At 49.2% G+C, this 17,346-nt stretch overlaps 1 protein-coding gene across 2 annotated transcripts; it reads left to right on the forward strand.

The window, feature by feature from the left end:
* Positions 1–14: 14 nt before the first annotated feature.
* Positions 15–7,082, forward strand: LOC100273715 (uncharacterized). Of its 2 annotated transcripts, NM_001349926.1 has the most exons (12): positions 82–498; positions 896–1,100; positions 1,219–1,265; positions 1,614–1,803; positions 1,900–1,946; positions 2,085–2,135; positions 5,060–5,177; positions 5,379–5,425; positions 5,504–5,530; positions 5,674–5,749; positions 6,044–6,186; positions 6,691–7,049. In NM_001349926.1, the coding sequence occupies exons 1-12, from the start codon at positions 454–456 to the stop codon at positions 6,787–6,789; spliced, it is 1,095 nt and encodes a 364-aa protein (NP_001336855.1). In that variant the 5' UTR covers positions 82–453; the 3' UTR covers positions 6,790–7,049. The 2 variants fall into 2 exon arrangements, with proteins under 2 accessions (XP_023158195.1, NP_001336855.1); XM_023302427.2 differs by lacking the exons at positions 896–1,100; positions 1,219–1,265 and having other exon boundaries at positions 15–498; positions 6,691–7,082.
* Positions 7,083–17,346: the final 10,264 nt, after the last annotated feature.

Genomic DNA, 17,346 nt, shown 5'->3' on the forward strand with positions numbered 1-17,346 from the left:
ATGGAAGGCTTATAGTACATTCCTCCTTCTGGGCCGTACCGCGCGGACCTTCAAAGCCTGTATCATGCTGCATCTTCCTTCCCTGGGGCCAGCCTCGTCAACTCCGCTTCCGGTTCTGGCCCATTGGCGTTGCTTCACATCGACGCGCCTGCGCCGCCGGTCCGCCGCGCCTTCCCCTCCCTTCTCCCCCGCGTGCCCTCCTATTCCTTCTCTGCGGCGGCGTGGGGAGCTGCATCTGCCTTCGTCTGGAGGAGTGGGAAGAAGCGCTGCCGAAGGGGTGATTTACGAAGCCAGAGAGCGGCTGGGAGCAAGAGTGCCTGGGACTGGGAGTTGAAGCTAGAGAGGCTAGTTGCTTGTTTGGTGCGCTGCCAAACCGCCCTCAACATCTGACCCGTCTCTCCCTCACTTCCACGGTTCCAGCGAGCGGCGCAACCGCGCAACTGAGCAGCTAGCATGGGGGACGAAGAAGATGATCCTGACTGGCTCCGCGCGTTTCAGGTACCAACTCGCTTCATCTCCCTCCTCTGCCACATCTCCACTTGAGGTCTCCATGGCTAAATCGTGGCATCTGCGGCGTTAAGCAAGTTTTCCTCCTCTTGGAGCAAAATCTTTTGTTCCGGATGCAAGATGCCACCTCTTGCCTTAGATTTCCACTTCACTTCTAAATCCCGCCCTTGAACCTCTAGCGAAATAGGTCAGAGCTCAGGCTGCAGTGCGCTAACTAAACCCTGGAATTCTGAATTTCGGTTTGCTTGTGGTGGGGAAAAAAAATCAGCTTCTGCCTTAAGCTTTCCAGAATTGTTTTTTTGTTCCAAAACCTATACTTCAGAGTTCAGATAGCTATTATGTAGCAGTTACCACTTATCATATGGATTCAAACATTTTTTGGGAGCAGGCACCAACTGTGGCACCTGTGATGCTTTCTTCTGGTTCAGATACCTCCCCTGAAGCTAGTCCTACAAGAACCAGTACATCTAGAAAACAAAACAAGGGAGAGAAGCACGCTAGTCCAGATCATGCACGTGATAGAGATGGTGCTTCACAAAATAAAAACAAAATCTCAGCAGCTACTAGAAGAAAAAACCTTGTCAGTAAAAAAGGTAGAACTAACGTACCTGCTTTTTTTTAGTACTATAAAGATTCTGAGGCACGACTGCTTAAGGTCTTGATCCGTATTTGTCACATGGTTGCTTATTGATTCTTTTGACAAATATGCAGAGGGGTCAACTATGGATGAAAAACAAGCTAATACTCCTAGACGCTTGGTATGGATTTTGAGTGTTGTTTTAGATTCCCTGTCTCCGATTCATGATATCTTGGTAACTAGGCTGGTATTGTGTTGTTGATTTATCCAATAAAAACGATAACATAGCACTATGTAATTCCTACTGTACTATTAGAGACTTGGGCTACTAGTTTGGCCATCAATGAGACTGCAGGTGTCATTTTATTGTATAGATTAACTGTACCTGTTTGTAATGTTCGATTTATATTGTGATATTAGTGATCAGACACTGCAAGTGTTATGCTTTGTTTTAAATTCACTATGTCATAGTAGTTGTAAGCTGGTCCTATAATTTGTAGTTAATTTTGACACATAATATTTTTTGTAGACTCCAAAGAAGGATATGGTAACACTTTCATCTGGTTCTGATGCTTCACCGGGAAACAGCCTTTCGAGGGCCCATGAAGATAACCATGAAGAGGGCTCACTTAGCACTGCCAAGAGAAAGAATGCTCAACAAACTAAGACTAAAAAAACAAAGGATGCTGGAACAAAAACTGGTGCAGACCAAGCAGGGAGTAAGGCACTTTAATATGACTTCCATTTCAGTTGATACTTGACTCAGATTTGGAATGACATGTACATGTTATATTGTTTCATGATTCAACATCAAGATGGAGATGCTGAGGATGATGTGCAAGATAAACTCACAGGGAACTCTGTAAAGTGCCAACTCACCCATCTCTCCATTTTATTCTTTTTGCTCCTTCAAATTTGGATGTGAAACTCTAGGCCTTTAGCTATTTTCAGTTGTATATCTGCAGCTCTTTGATGGAGTTTATGCTCCTCTAAATGCCAGGTCTCCCAGAGGTTACCATTAATATTTCCAGATAAAGTTCAACGTTCAAAGGTATACTCAACTCTAAGAGGCACTGCTTATATGGAGATCACTCTCATTTAAACTTTCTACATTTGCGATAAAATGTTATCAACATGCCTGTGATCTCTCCCCTGATTATATTTATATTCTTATTCTCAGAAGAAATGTTTTAGCATTGCTGTGTAAGGAATGTGCTATATAGTGTGTAGACTTATAATCAAGACATGACATAGATACTTGTTTGTGTATGTGTATGTTCACTTGGAGATAGTAATAATTTAACAATGGGATCATGAATGATTTCAAGTCGGGCGACTTGCTAGTGATACACCTGGGCGACCAGGCGACTAATCGCGATTAGGACGACGACTAAGTCGACTAATCGGGTCCTAGTCGACCTGGTCGTCCCTACAGCGCTCCTGCATATTTGCAGGAACTATGTATATAATATTGATATATATAGCAATATAGCATATAGAAAGCAATACCAAACATAAGTACATAACAATTATGAATACTGGAACTGGACAATTCAGATTTCAGAACATGAACATCAGTCACTAACTCAATTATATATAGCAATATAGCATATAGGAAGTAATACTAATTACCAAACATAGCAAATATGAATACTGGAAGACAGAATTCAGATTGCAGGTTTCAGAACATGAACAATTGAACATCAGTTACTACTCAGTAGTCACTAACTCACTAATTCATATGATGCAGAGTTGCAGACTTACTAGTTACTACATAAATGCCAAGTACATACTTACTATTGACCTAAACTAGGAGTCCAGGGCAACTAATCGCCCCCACCCAAATTGGACGACTAATCGTGTTTAGTCGACGACTAATCAGACGACCGGACGATTAGTCGAGCAGATCGGGTCGGCCTCCCTAGTCGTGCTAACAGAACCGACTAGCCCGACTAATCGCGATTAGTCGGACGACTTGAAATCACTTGTACTAAAACACAATAGCCACACATCCTTTTTTTCTCTGCTTGAACAATGCATGACGGCATGAGAGCTGCATTTTATTTCCTTAATCAATAGAGGAAAAATGATTAACTTGCAACTGTTCACCCAATGTGAAATCTGAAAATAGGAAAATGAAAAATTAATGTGCCACAAAGCAATTTAAAAGACGACAACAACAACACAATGGGTAGAAGCAAAAAGGCCTTGAGTTGGTTAGGTGGCTTGAGTAGCGTCCTAAGGTTCTAGGTTTAACTCCCTGTAGGAGTGTAGGAGTAAATTTTCAGACTGGGACAAGCACATGTCTAAGGCCGACCCTAGTCATGGTCATTCTCCCATGGGCTACAACACCGCTGTGTATGGGTATGGCAAGGGTTCGGGAGTTTTCTCGACATACATGGGTCTTCTTTTTATTGCAATGCCCCTACAACGCAATTTTATTGATTTAAAAAAGATGACAGAGAAATAATACAAGAAAGACAAATTTAAAGAAACAAAGAAGGATAGAGGGGATAAAGCTAGTGAGAGTTTAGCCATAAAGTAACCCTGAATTTAAGAGAGGAGCTAAATCTAAGCATTTGAAGCTTCATCATGTCGTTGAAGCAACTCCGCCAAGAGGAGGGAGCAAGATTCCTGAAGATAAACTCATTTCTATGCTTCCAGATGTTCTAGGCAACTAAAGGCAAAATTTCCATGAAGAAACTGTGGCCGAACGCACTCTTGACAACCTCAATCATCGTGAAAAAAATGCAGATCTTGATTCCACCGAATTCCCACATAATTTCAACATTCTGAGCAGAAAGGGCAATCAAACAGAAGGTGGTATGTTGTCTCATAATTGAGCTCACAAAGGATGCAATTGACGTTACCGCCAGAAGTCAGAAAGCCTTCCTTCTAAGAAGGTTCTTTGAGTTAGTTCTATCCTTGAAGACTAGGCAGACAAAAATCTTGATTTTCTTACGAACTTTGGACTGCCAGACCCAATTGAAAGGGGATGGTGGTTGATTGGATCTGAAATTTAAATTATAGAACTTGGAAGAACTGAAATTGGCATTGGCCCAAGGATATATCCAACTGTCTTTGCCCTCCCTAGAATTTTACATTTGGCCAATAATCTCACAGAAGGCTTGATATTCTTCAGTGGCTTGAGGAGAGAGGAGTATGAAAGTTATCTTCCAGATTCATATTGTCAAGAAATTCCTGAAGAGAACATTCTTTCTTTCTGGCGAACGAAAAGAGGCAAGGGAAGGAATGTTTGGGGGAATTATTGTTCCAAACATTCTGCCAAGGAGGATGGTCCTTTCATCCCCAACCCGAGGCATAGCATGGCCTCTAAAGAGATCCACCAATCTGAAAACATCTTTCCACCAAAAGGAGCCTTTTTCAATAGAGCCATGAGGGACCCGGCTCGAAGTATAGTATGAGCTCCAAACAAGATTCAGCCAAGGGATATCTTGCCTGCCATAGAGTTTATGCAAGAATTTCATCAGAAGAGCTATATTCTGAATTTTCAAGTCGAGCACTCCCAGACCACCCTTATTCTTAGGACATGTCACTTTATCCCAAGCAATGAGGGGATTTCGATGAGCATTATCATTATTACCTCTCCAGGGACAATCCCTTCTCACAGCCTGGGGGCTGTGTTGCTTCCCACGGGCCAAGTTCTTTCACACAATGGGATAAAAAGCTCCAGCCTACTTAACTAACAATATCTCGATCTCAAGAGCTTCGGCAGTGTACCAAAGAGCCATGTACTTGTGGTTATAATTTCTGAAATGTGTATCTGTATTTGTGTGTTAAATGGAACTGTGAAGAACTAGACTCTGGATAATAACTTGGTGAATCTATCATTCCCTGTTATCCCGTAACGTATTATACGTATACCTGCAACATTCTGACTTCATATCCAAAATTTTATTTTATTTATATTTCCCAACTTATGATCATTGTTCTGTTTGTTTGTTTTCTTTCTAGGCATTGATTGAATGTGATGGTGACTCGATAGATTTAAGTGGAGATATTGGTGCGGTTGGGAGGATAGTAGTTTCAAATGGTCCTACTGCAAAACAGGATTTGTTGTTGGACCTGAAAGGTACTATCAAGTAATTTATCATTTTGTGTACTTCATTGGATACTGAATTGTAATGATGTATCTGTCAAAGGATATCCAAGGCCAGATATCAGTACTGAAGCTTTGCTTAAGCATTTAAACCAGCCCTGTTTTGTCTTAAACCTTGATATGTGCAATATTCCAAGACTTGAGCATCTTATTTGTTCTTTCTAACTCACACAGGAACAATATACAAAACAACTATAGTTCCATCCAGGACATTTTGTGTTGTAAGTTATGTTCCAAACCCAAGTAGAGATTTATTGTTTTGTGATGGTGTTTTAACCCTCGATGTATTTTCCTTTCAGGTGAGTGTGGGACAATCAGAAGCAAAGGTTAGCTATCCACTGTCGATTTACACATAGCATTTAGTGTACTATTTCTGCTTGTTAATTGGGTTACGTGTTCAATTTCTCAATTCCACTTCCATTCCAAGGCAATTATTCGCCACAACCCACCCACTGTTTTTTCTGTGCAGATAGAGGCTATAATGAATGACTTCATTCAACTGGAACCACAATCCAATTTATTTGAAGCAGAGACTATGGTGGAAGGTACATACTTCCGACAGTTACTGCAGGGTGCCGGCTAATATGACTTCGTTTTTCTCCAGAGTGTCTCTAATGTATAAAATTGGCATGCATAAAGCAAATTTGTAAATAGTAGCATGGTCGTATCGTTTTTTTATCGAGCTATTTCTTTGTGCATCGACATTTGTGGCTGTAGCTTCATTCTTGCACTATGAGGAAGTAACCAGGCTTCATGAAGATGTGGTTCCATTATTTATATGATAATAGCCTGTGCTACAATTTTTCTGCTCTAATATTAAAGATCTATCATTCGTTTAGGTACCCTTGATGGATTCACATTTGATTCAGATGAGGAGGGTGACAAACTCTATGAACCACAGGCTAATCAAAACGATCTGAATAATAACGAAGATGAAGGTCAACCTAAGGCAAAGACCAAAAGGAAAGCAGAGAAAACAACGGTGTGTTTTCTTGACTCTGATAACTAACCTGCAACTATGAATAGCTAGAATCCGGATAGTTGTGATGTACAGAGGTTTCGAATTCATGGTGCTTCAGATTTACAGTGATTGCAGATTCTGTATTGGATTTGTTTACAGTGATTCTGTATTGCAGATTTAGCAGTAGTGCTGTTCTTATTTTTTACGCTTCCTTGGTGTTGCCATCTTTGATGAAGTAAGCATTTCACAAAACCATAACAAAAAAATGCAGTACAACATGCTACCATCAAGTTTGTGGTAAATTTGTCGAGACAACCAGTACTCCAGATTTTGGCTTGCTGTATGTATGAAGCCTCGCTTGCTTCTACCTGCTAGCGTGTTGCAATTCTCTCATAGTAGCCCTTACAGGTCACAACTTGATCTTATGTAACTACAAAAGATTTATTTACTTGGAACAATGCTTGTCGCAACATCATAGTGCACCTGCCTGATGGAGGATTCTAATCTGTTTCCCGTGACCTGCAGGGGAAGGCACCGAAGAAGGCGAAGGTTGCAGGAAAGGGCCCTAAAAAGGGCACGAGGAAAACCCAACCTGCGAAGAGAGGTAGGAAGGCTAAGAAATGATGACATGTTGATTTCCTCGGATAAGAAGAAAAAGTCTATTGAGAACCTGGATAGCTGGCAACAAAGATGTGAATTTTTCAACGCATAGTCATGGCTGTGAGGCGCGTCGTCAGTTCAACATCATGCAGTACTTGTTTTAGAGAGAGAGAACATGTAAAGCTGTAAACGTTGTTGTGTACTCTATGAGCGTTCAGCTTTGGATCATTGAAAAGACCGAGATGTTCACGTGGAGGCGAACTGACTTCTCTATTTTTTTTCACAAATTAAAATCTATCAGTAAGGCTTTGTTCGTTTATGCCGGATTGGTGGATCGAAACGATTCCTAACTGGATTGCTTCTCTAATTTATATAAACTTTGATTAGGTAAAACGATTCCGGGTGCAATCCGACATAAACGAACAAGGCCTAAGTCTGCTTCATTCCTTCTGAGTTGAAAGGGTTTCTATCTATCTAATCATCAAGAGTTGTACATCATATTTTTTAATTCTATATTATCATGACAATTGTAGTGATATAAAAACTTAAAAAGTAAATGCTCAGAAAAGTACGGATTACAAAAGTCTTGATGTTTATGTAAGTCGGCATTTTTCACTAGTACTATTGTAGCACCCGTAGTACAAATGTGTCACTCTTCCTTCTCCACGTGAGGACCAATTGATCTATATGGGTTGGTTTTTGGCCATTTCGACATGGTGAACTGTCCGCAATGGTGTACACCTTGAATTGTGTCATCCAACGAATGAGCATTGAACTGTTGGTCTTATTCCGACGATACAACGATCATAATGACCTCATTATGTCAAAATATAACCGCAAGAGTACTGCAGGAGCATGTGTTCTGACGACTTTTGTCTTACCAGTCTAACGCTCATGAAACCTCTTTGGTCACTTACTAGACGGCATCAGACTGAGACTCAACTGTTTGACGATCACCATGTTCATAGGATATCATACTCTACTTGGAAAAACTCTAGCTACTACAATGGCAATGTTGGGTGTAAAGGCATTCATTAGACCAGTCTGACGCAACCAAAACCTCCCTGGTCTATATTCGCAGTCCGTTGGACTTAGGCTGTCTCCAGCAAGGTCCCCTAAATTCTATCCTATAAAGGAATATTCTCTGTTCTTTACAGAACCCTCTAAAAAATTTCGTCCTCTATATATTCGCCAACTCCAGCAACGTCCTCTAAATTCGGTACTCTATATCTACAGTAATAACAGAATTCAATAATTCATATACTCATTTTTAATACTCATGTTTTTGATATTAATACAATTTAAACTTATGTGCGTAATGGAAAAATGAAGTTATTTATTTCTAGAAATTTTATAAAAATGAATTAGGAACTAATTATAATAATTACATTTTGCAACCGACATTACTAATCGTTTTTTCATAACGCCGTCTACGTACATATCTATATATGTATTGGACATAAACTGATAATACTAATCTAATAATCCCAATTAGCAAAAGTGCTGCTACTATTAGGTTTACACGCAAAAAAAAAGAATAGAATTAATCGGCCAGCGGAGGTAGCTGGAGACGAATGACCACATTGAAGAGCGGGCCCAGGGCTGAGCAGACGGATAGCGCGCGCAAGGACTCCTCTACGTTTAGCGTTCGCCGTACGTACTCTATATTTTAGAGTTCCTTTTAGAGTTCCTTGTTGGACGGCGTAGAGAACGTTTCGTACTCTAAATTTAGAGTACAGAACCATTTAGCATGTATTGCTGGAGGCAGTCTTAGACACAATGGTCCAACGAACTAGTCGTCGGTCTAAAGTCTCTCCCCTGACACTCCAAAAGTTTTCTTCAGCTGATTAAGGCCCTGTTTAGTTCCTTTAGTCACTAGACTAAATTTTAGTGACTAAAGTTTAGTCACTAAAGTATACTTTTTGGTTCCAGTGACTAAACCGGACTAAAGAGCATTAATTGCTGTGAATAATGACTGTTTTACCCTTATTAATTAATGGATGTTTGCTATAAAAAGAAAGTGCAGAGGGCAAATAAGGTAAAAATACTACTTTAGTCCCTTTTAGTCACCCATTTGGTGACTAAAAAACTAAAGTTTAGTCACCATTTTTGCTTCTTTAATGACTAAAAGTGACTAAATTTTAGTCACTAAACTTTAGTCACCCCAAACCAAATGGGGCCTAAATTGGTAAAAGAGCTATAATGGATGAGTTGGTGTGTACTTATACAACCTAACCAACTAATAAGTTGTTATAGTAAGTTTAGCATAAACGATAGTCATCGGATCATCCAATGACTGAGTGTTAAACCATGGTTCTCGTTGAACCGTTTTCTTGGTTCAATGAGACACAATGGCTGAAAGAGAAATGGGCATAATCATTTCCTATAATTGATTTTGGTAGTTGACGTCCATCACAAACCACGTGGACTAATTAGTTTGTCTAGATGTCATTTATCTCAGGTGCATAAGGTTCAATACAAACCAAGAAAGAAATCAAGTTGGGGACTTAACTATATTTGGAGCAAAGGACTTGAGAGTGGTGAAAGTCGCCTAGAGGGGGGTGGATAGGCAAAATCTGAAATTTATAACTTAATCCACAAACTACAAGTCGGGGTTAGCGTTAGAGCGAATATCAAGTCCGGGAGAGAGGGGAAAACAAATCAACCAAGAATATAAAGTGGATGACACGGTGATTTGATTTACCGAGGTTCGGTTCCAATGAACCTAGTCCCCGTTGAGGTGGTCACAAAGACCGGGTCTCTTTCAACCCTTTCCCTCTCTCAAATGGTCACTTAGACCGAGTGAGCTTTCTTCCTTGATTTCCTGGGTCACTTAGTGTCGGGGACCATAATTAGGGGTACCCCCAAGACACCTAATCTCAGCTGGTAACCCCCATCAGCACAAAGCTGCAAAGGCCTGATGGGCACGATTCAGGTCAAGGCTCCGCCCACTCAAGGGACACGATCTCGCCTCACCCAGCCTCGGGCAAAGACAGCCGACCCAGGAGGATTCACGTCTCGCCCGAGGGTCCCCTCAAGCAACGGGCGCACCTTCAACTCGCCCGAGGCCCAGCTCGGGCAGGCTTCGCGGAGAAGCAACCTTGGCCAGATCGCCACGCCAGCCGACCGGATCGCAGGAGCATTCAACGCAAGGATCGCCTGACACCTTATCCTGACGCGCGCTCTTCAGTCGACAGAGCCGAAGTGACCGCAGTCACTTCGCCTCTCCACTGGCTGACCTGACAGGAAAACAGTGTCGCCTGCGCTACTCCGACTGCTGTGCCACCGCCAGGGTGAGGCTGACAGCCACCAAGTCCGGCCTCAGGCGCCATAGGAAGCTCCGCCTCGCCCGACCCCAGGGCTCGGACTCAACCTCGACCTCGGACGACGGACTCCGCCTCGCCCGACCCCAGGGCTCGAACTCAACCTCGACTCCGGAAGACGATCTCCGCCTCGCCCGACCCCAGGGCTCGGACTCAACCTCGACTCCGGAAGACGGTCTCCGCCTCGCCCGACCCCAGGGCTAGACTCAACCTCGACCTCGGACGACGATCTCCGCCTCGCCCGACCCCAGGGCTCGGACTCAGCCTCGACCTCGGACGACGATCTCCGCCTCGCCCGACCCCAGGGCTCGGACTCAGCCTCGACCTCGGAGGACGGTCTCTGCCTCGCCCGACCTCGGGCTCGGACCGACCACGTCACTAGGGGGCCATCATTACCCTACCCCTAGCTAGCTCAGGCTACGGGGAACAAGACCGGCGTCCCATCTGGCTCGCCCCGGTAAAACTAGTAATGATGGCACCCCGCGTGCTCCATGACGACGGCGGTTCTCAGCCCCTTACGGAAGCAAGGAGACGTCAGCAAGGATCCGACAGCCCCGACAACTGTGCTTCCACAGGGCTCAAGCGCTCCTTCGACGGCCACAACATCACATGAACAGGGCAGCAACACCTCTCCAACAGCCATGTCGGCATGTACTTAGGGCTCTGGCTCCTCTCTGCTAGACACGTTAGCACATTGCTACACCCCCCATTGTACACCTGGACCCTCTCCTTACATCTATAAAAGGAAGGTCCAGGGCCCTCGTACGAGAAGGTGGCCGCGCGGGAGGACGGGCCGACGCACAAGGCTCACGCTCTTTCTCTCTCCCACGCGAACGCTTGTAACCCCCTACTGCAAGCGCATCCGCCCTGGGCGCAGGACAACACGAGGTCGTGGTTTCCCCTTACTTTTCCCCCTTATGTTCCGTCTCGCGCCGACCCATCTGGGCTGGGACACGCAGCGACAATTTACTCGTCGGTCCAGGGACCCCCCGGGGTCGAAACGCCGACACGCGACTTCGTCACCATCCGTCGATCAAGAGGTACCGTCCGTTTCCCATCCTGTGTCTTTTAGATTCAGCTTCGACCCACCAAGCGACCCCGCTTCGGTGGACGCTTTCATAAAGGCATATCCGAACCTTCCGGGATATCATATGCGGTCAACCTGGGACCGACTGATGGACGTCTCGACCTACGGGCCCCTTGGTTCCGAGGAAGATGACGAGCCCGACTCTGGTTGGGATTTCTCCGGGCTCGATAACCCCAGTGCCATGCGGAACTTCATGACCGCATGTGACTACTGCCTCTCCGATTGCTCCGATAGTAGCCACAGCCTCGGCGATGAGGACTGTGGCCCAAGTCGCGAATGTTTCCACGTCGATCTAGGGGGTCTCGACGAAGGCAACCATCTTGGTATGCCGGAGGACGGCGATCCTCCTAGGCCTGCGCCTCGCGTTGACATCCTTCGGGAGCTAGCTGTGGTCCAAGTCCCTGCGGGGGGTCAGGACGCACAGCTCGAGCAAATCCGCGAGATGCAGGCCAGGCTCGACGAGGAAGCAGGACAACTTGTGCAGCTTCAGCAAAATATCGGGCAGGAGTGGGCAGGCCGAGCACCGGCCGGAGAAGCGCGTCATCTGGCCCAGGACGTCCAGCACCGCATCGCCGACGATGCCAGGGCAAGGATACCCCCATCTTCCAGTGGGGTCGGCCAGAACCTGGCTGCAGCAGCAATACTACTCCGAGCGATGCTGGAACCATCCACCACCGAGGGGCGGCGTATCCAGGGAGAGTTCAAGAATCTCCTGGAGGATGCCGCGGTCTGACGGGCCGAAAGCTCTACCTCCCGAAGGCAGGGATACCCCCCGGAGCATCGCGCCGCGACTTCCCGATTCATGCGGGAAGCCTCGGTCCACACTGGGCGCACGCGGGACACAGCGCCTGCGGCCCCGGGTCGCCTCGGCAACGAGCACCACCGTCGCGACCGTTGAGCCCACCTCGACGATGAGGTGCGCCGAGGCTACCACCCCAGGCGTGGGGGACGCTACGATAGCGGGGAGGATCGGAGCCCTTCGCCCGAACCATCCGGTCCGCAAGCTTTCAGCCGGGCCATACGACGGGCGCCGTTCCCGACCCGGTTCCGAACCCCGACTACCATCACCAAGTACTCGGGGGAGACAAGGCCAGAACTATGGCTCGCGGACTACCGGCTGGCTTGCCAGCTGGGTAGAACGGACGATGACAACCTCATCATCCGCAACCTCCCCCTGTTCCTCTCCGACGCCGCCCGAGCCTGGCTAGAGCATCTGCCTCCTGCACAGATCTCCAACTGGGACGACCTAGTCAAAGCCTTCGCCGGCAACTTCCAGGGCACATATGTGCGCCCTGGGAACTCCTGGGATCTCCGAAGCTGCCGCCAGCAGCCGGGAGAATCCCTCCGGGACTACATCCGGTGATTTTCGGAGCAGCGCACCGAGCTACCCAACATCACCGACTCGGATGTCATCGGCGCGTTCCTCGCCGGCACCACTTGCCGCGACCTGGTGAGCAAGCTGGGTCGCAAGACTCCCACCAGGGCGAGCGAGCTGATGGACATCGCCACCAAGTTCGCCTCTGGTCAGGAGGCGGTCGAGGCCATCTTTCGGAAAGACAAGCAGCCTCAGGGGCGCCAGCCGGAAGACGTCCCCGAGGCGTTCGCTCAGCGCGGCACGAAGAAGAAGGGCAAGAAGAAGTCGCAAGCGAAACGTGATGCCACCGACGCAGATCTTGTCGCCGTCGCCGAGCACAGGAACCCTCGGAAGCCTCCCGGAGGCGCCAACCTGTTCGACAAGATGCTCAAGGAGTCGTGCCCCTATCATCAGGGCCCCATCAAGCACACCATTGAGGAGTGTGTCATGCTTCGGCGCCACTTCCACAAGGCCGGGCCCTCGGCGGAAGGTGGCAGAGCCCGCGACAACGACAAGAAGGAGGATCACAAGGCAGAGGAGTTCTCCGAGGTCCATGACTGCTTCATGATCTACGGTGGGCAAGTGGCGAACGCCTCGGCTCGGCACCGCAAGCAAGAGCGCCGGGAGGTCTGCTCGGTGAAGGTGGCGGCACCAGTCTACCTAGACTGGTCCAACAAGCCCATCACCTTCGACCAAGGCGACCACCCCGACCGCGTGCCGAGCCCGGGGAAGTACCCACTCATTGTCGACCCCGTCATCGGCAACGTCAGGCTTACCAAGGTCCTCATGGACGGAGGCAGCAGCCTCAACATCATCTACGCCGAGACCCTCGGGCTCCTGCAGATCGATCCGTCCTCGATCCGGGTCGGTGCAGCGCCCTTTCATGGGATCATCCCTAGGAAACGCGTCCAACCCCTTGGGCAACTCGATCTGCCCGTCTGCTTCGGGACTCCCTCCAACTTCCGAAAGGAAACCCTCACGTTCGAGGTGGTCGGGTTCCGAGGAACCTACCACACAGTACTGGGGAGACCATGCTACGCCAAGTTCATGGCCGTCCCCAACTACACCTACCTCAAGCTCAAGATGCCGGGCCCCAACGGGGTCATCACCAGTCGGCTCCATGTATCGACACGCGTACGAATGCGACGTGGAGTGCGTGGAGTACGCCAGGCCCTCGCTGAGTCCGAGGCCCTCATCGCCGACCTGGAGAACCTCTCCAAGGAGGCGCCAGATGCGAAGCGCCACGCCGGCAACTTCGAGCCAACAGAGGCGGTTAAATCCGTCCCTCTCGACCCCAACAACGACACCTCCAAGCAAGTACGGATTGGCTCCGAGCTCGACCCCAAATAGGAAGCAGTGCTCATCGACTTTCTCCGCACGAACACCGAGGTTTTTGCGTGGAGTCCCTCGGACATGCCTGGCATACCGAGGGATGTCACCGAGCACTCGCTGGATATCCGAGCTAGAGCCCGACCCGTGAAGCAGCCTCTGCGCCAATTCGACGAAGAAAAGGGCAGAGCCATAGGCGAGGAGATCCACAAGTTGATGGCTGCAGGGTTCATCAAAGAGGTATTCCATCCCGAATGGCTAGCCAACCCTATGCTTGTGAGAAAGAAAGGCGGGAAATGGCGGATGTGTGTAGACTACACTGGTCTAAACAAAGCATGTCCAAAAGTTCCCTACCCTCTGCCACGCATCGATCAAATCGTGGATTCCACTGCTAGGTGCGAAACCCTGTCGTTCCTCGATGCCTACTCAGGGTATCACCAAATCAGGATGAAAGAGTCCGACCAGCTCGCGACTTCTTTCATCACACCTTTTGGCATGTACTGCTACGTTACTATGCCATTCGGTTTGAGGAATACGGGTCCGACATACCAAAGGTGCATGAACCACGTGTTCGGAGAGCACATTGGTCGAACGGTCGAGGCTTACGTCGATGACATCGTAGTCAAGACGAGGAAAGCCTCCGACCTCCTCTCCGACCTTGAAACGACATTCAAGTGTCTCAAGGCAAAAGGCGTAAAACTCAATCCCGAGAAGTGTGTCTTCGGAATCCCCCGAGGCATGCTCCCGGGGTTCATCGTCTCCAAGCGGGGCATCGAGGCCAACCCAGAGAAAATCGCGGCCATCACCAACATGGGGCCCATCAAGGACTTGAAAGGAGTACAGAGGGTCATGGGATGCCTTGCGGCTCTGAGCCATTTCATCTCGTGCCTCGGCGAGAGAGGCCTACCTCTGTACCGCCTCTTAAGGAAAACCAAGCGCTTCACTTGGACCTCCGAGGCCGAGGAAGCCCTCGGGAACCTAAAGGCGCTCCTTACAAGCGCACCCATCTTGGTGCCCCCGCTGCCGGAGAAGCCCTCTTGATCTACGTCGCCACTACCACTCAGGTGGTCAGCGCCACGATCGTAGTCGAGAGACGAGAAGAGGGGCACGCATTGCCCGTCCAGAGGCCGGTCTGCTTCATCAGTGAGGTACTGTCCGAGACCAAAATCCGCTACCCGCAAATTCAGAAGCTACTATACGCGATAATTCTGACGCGACGAAAGCTGTGACACTACTTCGAGTCTCATCCGGTGACTGTGGTGTCATCCTTCCCCCTGGGGGAGATCATCCAGTGCCGAGAGGCCTCGGGTAGGATTGCAAAGTGGGCGGTGGAGATCATGGGCGAGACAATCTCGTTCGCCCCTTGGAAGGCCATCAAGTCCCAAGTCTTGGCAGACTTTATGGCTGAATGGGTCGACACCCAGCTTCCAGCAGCTCCGATCCAACCGGAACTCTGGACCATGTTTTTCGACGGGTCGCTAATGAAGACAGGAGCGGGCGCGGGCCTGCTCTTCATCTCGCCCCTCGGGAAGCACCTCCGCTACGTACTGCACCTCCATTTCCCGGCGTTCAACAACGTGGCCGAGTATGAGGCTCTGGTTAACGGGTTGCGCATCGCCATCGAGCTAGGGGTCCGGCGCCTCGATGCTCGTGGCGACTCGCAGCTTGTCATCGACCAAGTCATGAAGAACTCACACTGCCACGACCCAAAGTTGGAAGCCTACTGCGATGAGGTTCGGCGCCTGGAGGACAAGTTCTACGAGCTCGAGCTTAACCACATCGCCCGACGATACAACGAGACTGCGGACGAGCTGGCTAAGATAGCCTCGGGGTGGACAACGGTTCCTCCGGATGTCTTCTCCCGAGACCTACATCAACCCTCCGTCAAGACCGACGACACGCCCGAGCCCGAGGAGGTCTCGGCCCTGCCCGAGGCACCCTCGGCTCAGCCCGAGGCACCCTCGGCCCCCGAGGGTGAGGCACTGTGCATCGAGGAAGAGCAGAATGGGGTCCCACCTAATCGAAACTGGCAGACCCCGTACCTGCAATATCTCCACCGAGGAGAGCTACCCCTCGATAGAGCCGAAGCTCGGCGACTGGCACGGCGCGCCAAGTCGTTTGTCTTGCTGGGTGACGGAAAGGAGCTCTACCACCGTAGCCCCTCAGGCATCCTTCAGCGATCCATATCCATCGCCGAAGGTCAGGAGTTATTACAAGAAATACACTCGGGAGCTTGCGGCCATCACGCAGCGCCTCGAGCCCTTGTTGGAAACGCCTTCCGACAGGGTTTCTACTGGCCAACCGCGGTGGCCGACGCCACTAGGATTGTACGCACCTGCCAAGGGTGTCAATTCTACGCAAGGCAGACGCACCTGCCCAATCAGGCCCTGCAAACAATACCCATCACCTAGCCATTTGCTGTGTGGGGTCTGGACCTCGTCGGTCCCTTGCAGAAGGCACCCGGGGGCTACACGCACCTGCTGGTCGCTATCGACAAATTCTCCAAGTGGATCGAGGTCAGACCCCTAAACAGCATTAGGTCCGAACAGGCGGTGGCGTTCTTCACCAACATCATCCATCACTTTGGGGTCCCAAACTCCATCATCACCGACAACGGCACCCAGTTCACCGGTAGGAAGTTCCTAGACTTCTGTGAGGACCACCACATCCGGGTGGACTGGGCCGCCGTAGCTCACCCCATGATGAATGGGCAGGTAGAGCGTGCCAACGGTATGATTCTGCAAGGACTCAAGCCACGGATCTACAACGACCTCAACAAATTCGGCAGGCGATGGATGAAGGAACTCCCCTCGGTTGTCTGGAGTCTGAGAATGACGCCAAGCCGAGCCACGGGCTTCACGCCGTTCTTTCTAGTCTATGGGGCCGAGGCTATCTTGCCCACAGACATAGAATACGGTTCCCCGAGGGCGAAGGCGTACGACGACCGAAGCAACCGGACCAACCAAGAAGACTCACTAGATCAGCTGGAAGAGGCTCGGAACATGGCCTTACTACACTCGGCAAGGTATCAGCAGTCCCTGCGACGCTACCACGCCCGAGGGGTTCGGTCCCGAGACCTCCAGGTGGGCGACTTGGTGCTTCGGCTACGACAAGACGCCCGAGGGCGCCACAAGCTCACGCCTCCTTGGGAAGGGCCGTTCATCATCGCAAAGATTTTGAAGCCCGGAACATACAAGCTGGCCAACAGTCAAGGCGAGGTCTACAGCAACGCCTGGAACATCCGACAACTACGTCGCTTCTACCCTTAAGATGTTTTCAAGTCGTTCATACACCTCGTTTAAATACACAAATAAAGTCTAACCATCAAGGAAGGGTCAGCCTTGCCTCGGCAAAGCCCGACCCTCCCTCGGGGGCTAGAAGGGGGGCACCCCCTCTGCGTCAAAATTTTCCTCGAAAAAAGTCTTCCACCAAAACGACTTTCGTGTTTCCCGACTATATCAGTAACAGAACCCCGAGAAACGAATAAG

The sequence above is a fragment of the Zea mays genome, chromosome 5 (genome assembly GCF_902167145.1).
Source record: "Zea mays cultivar B73 chromosome 5, Zm-B73-REFERENCE-NAM-5.0, whole genome shotgun sequence".
Taxonomy (NCBI): domain Eukaryota; kingdom Viridiplantae; phylum Streptophyta; class Magnoliopsida; order Poales; family Poaceae; genus Zea; species Zea mays.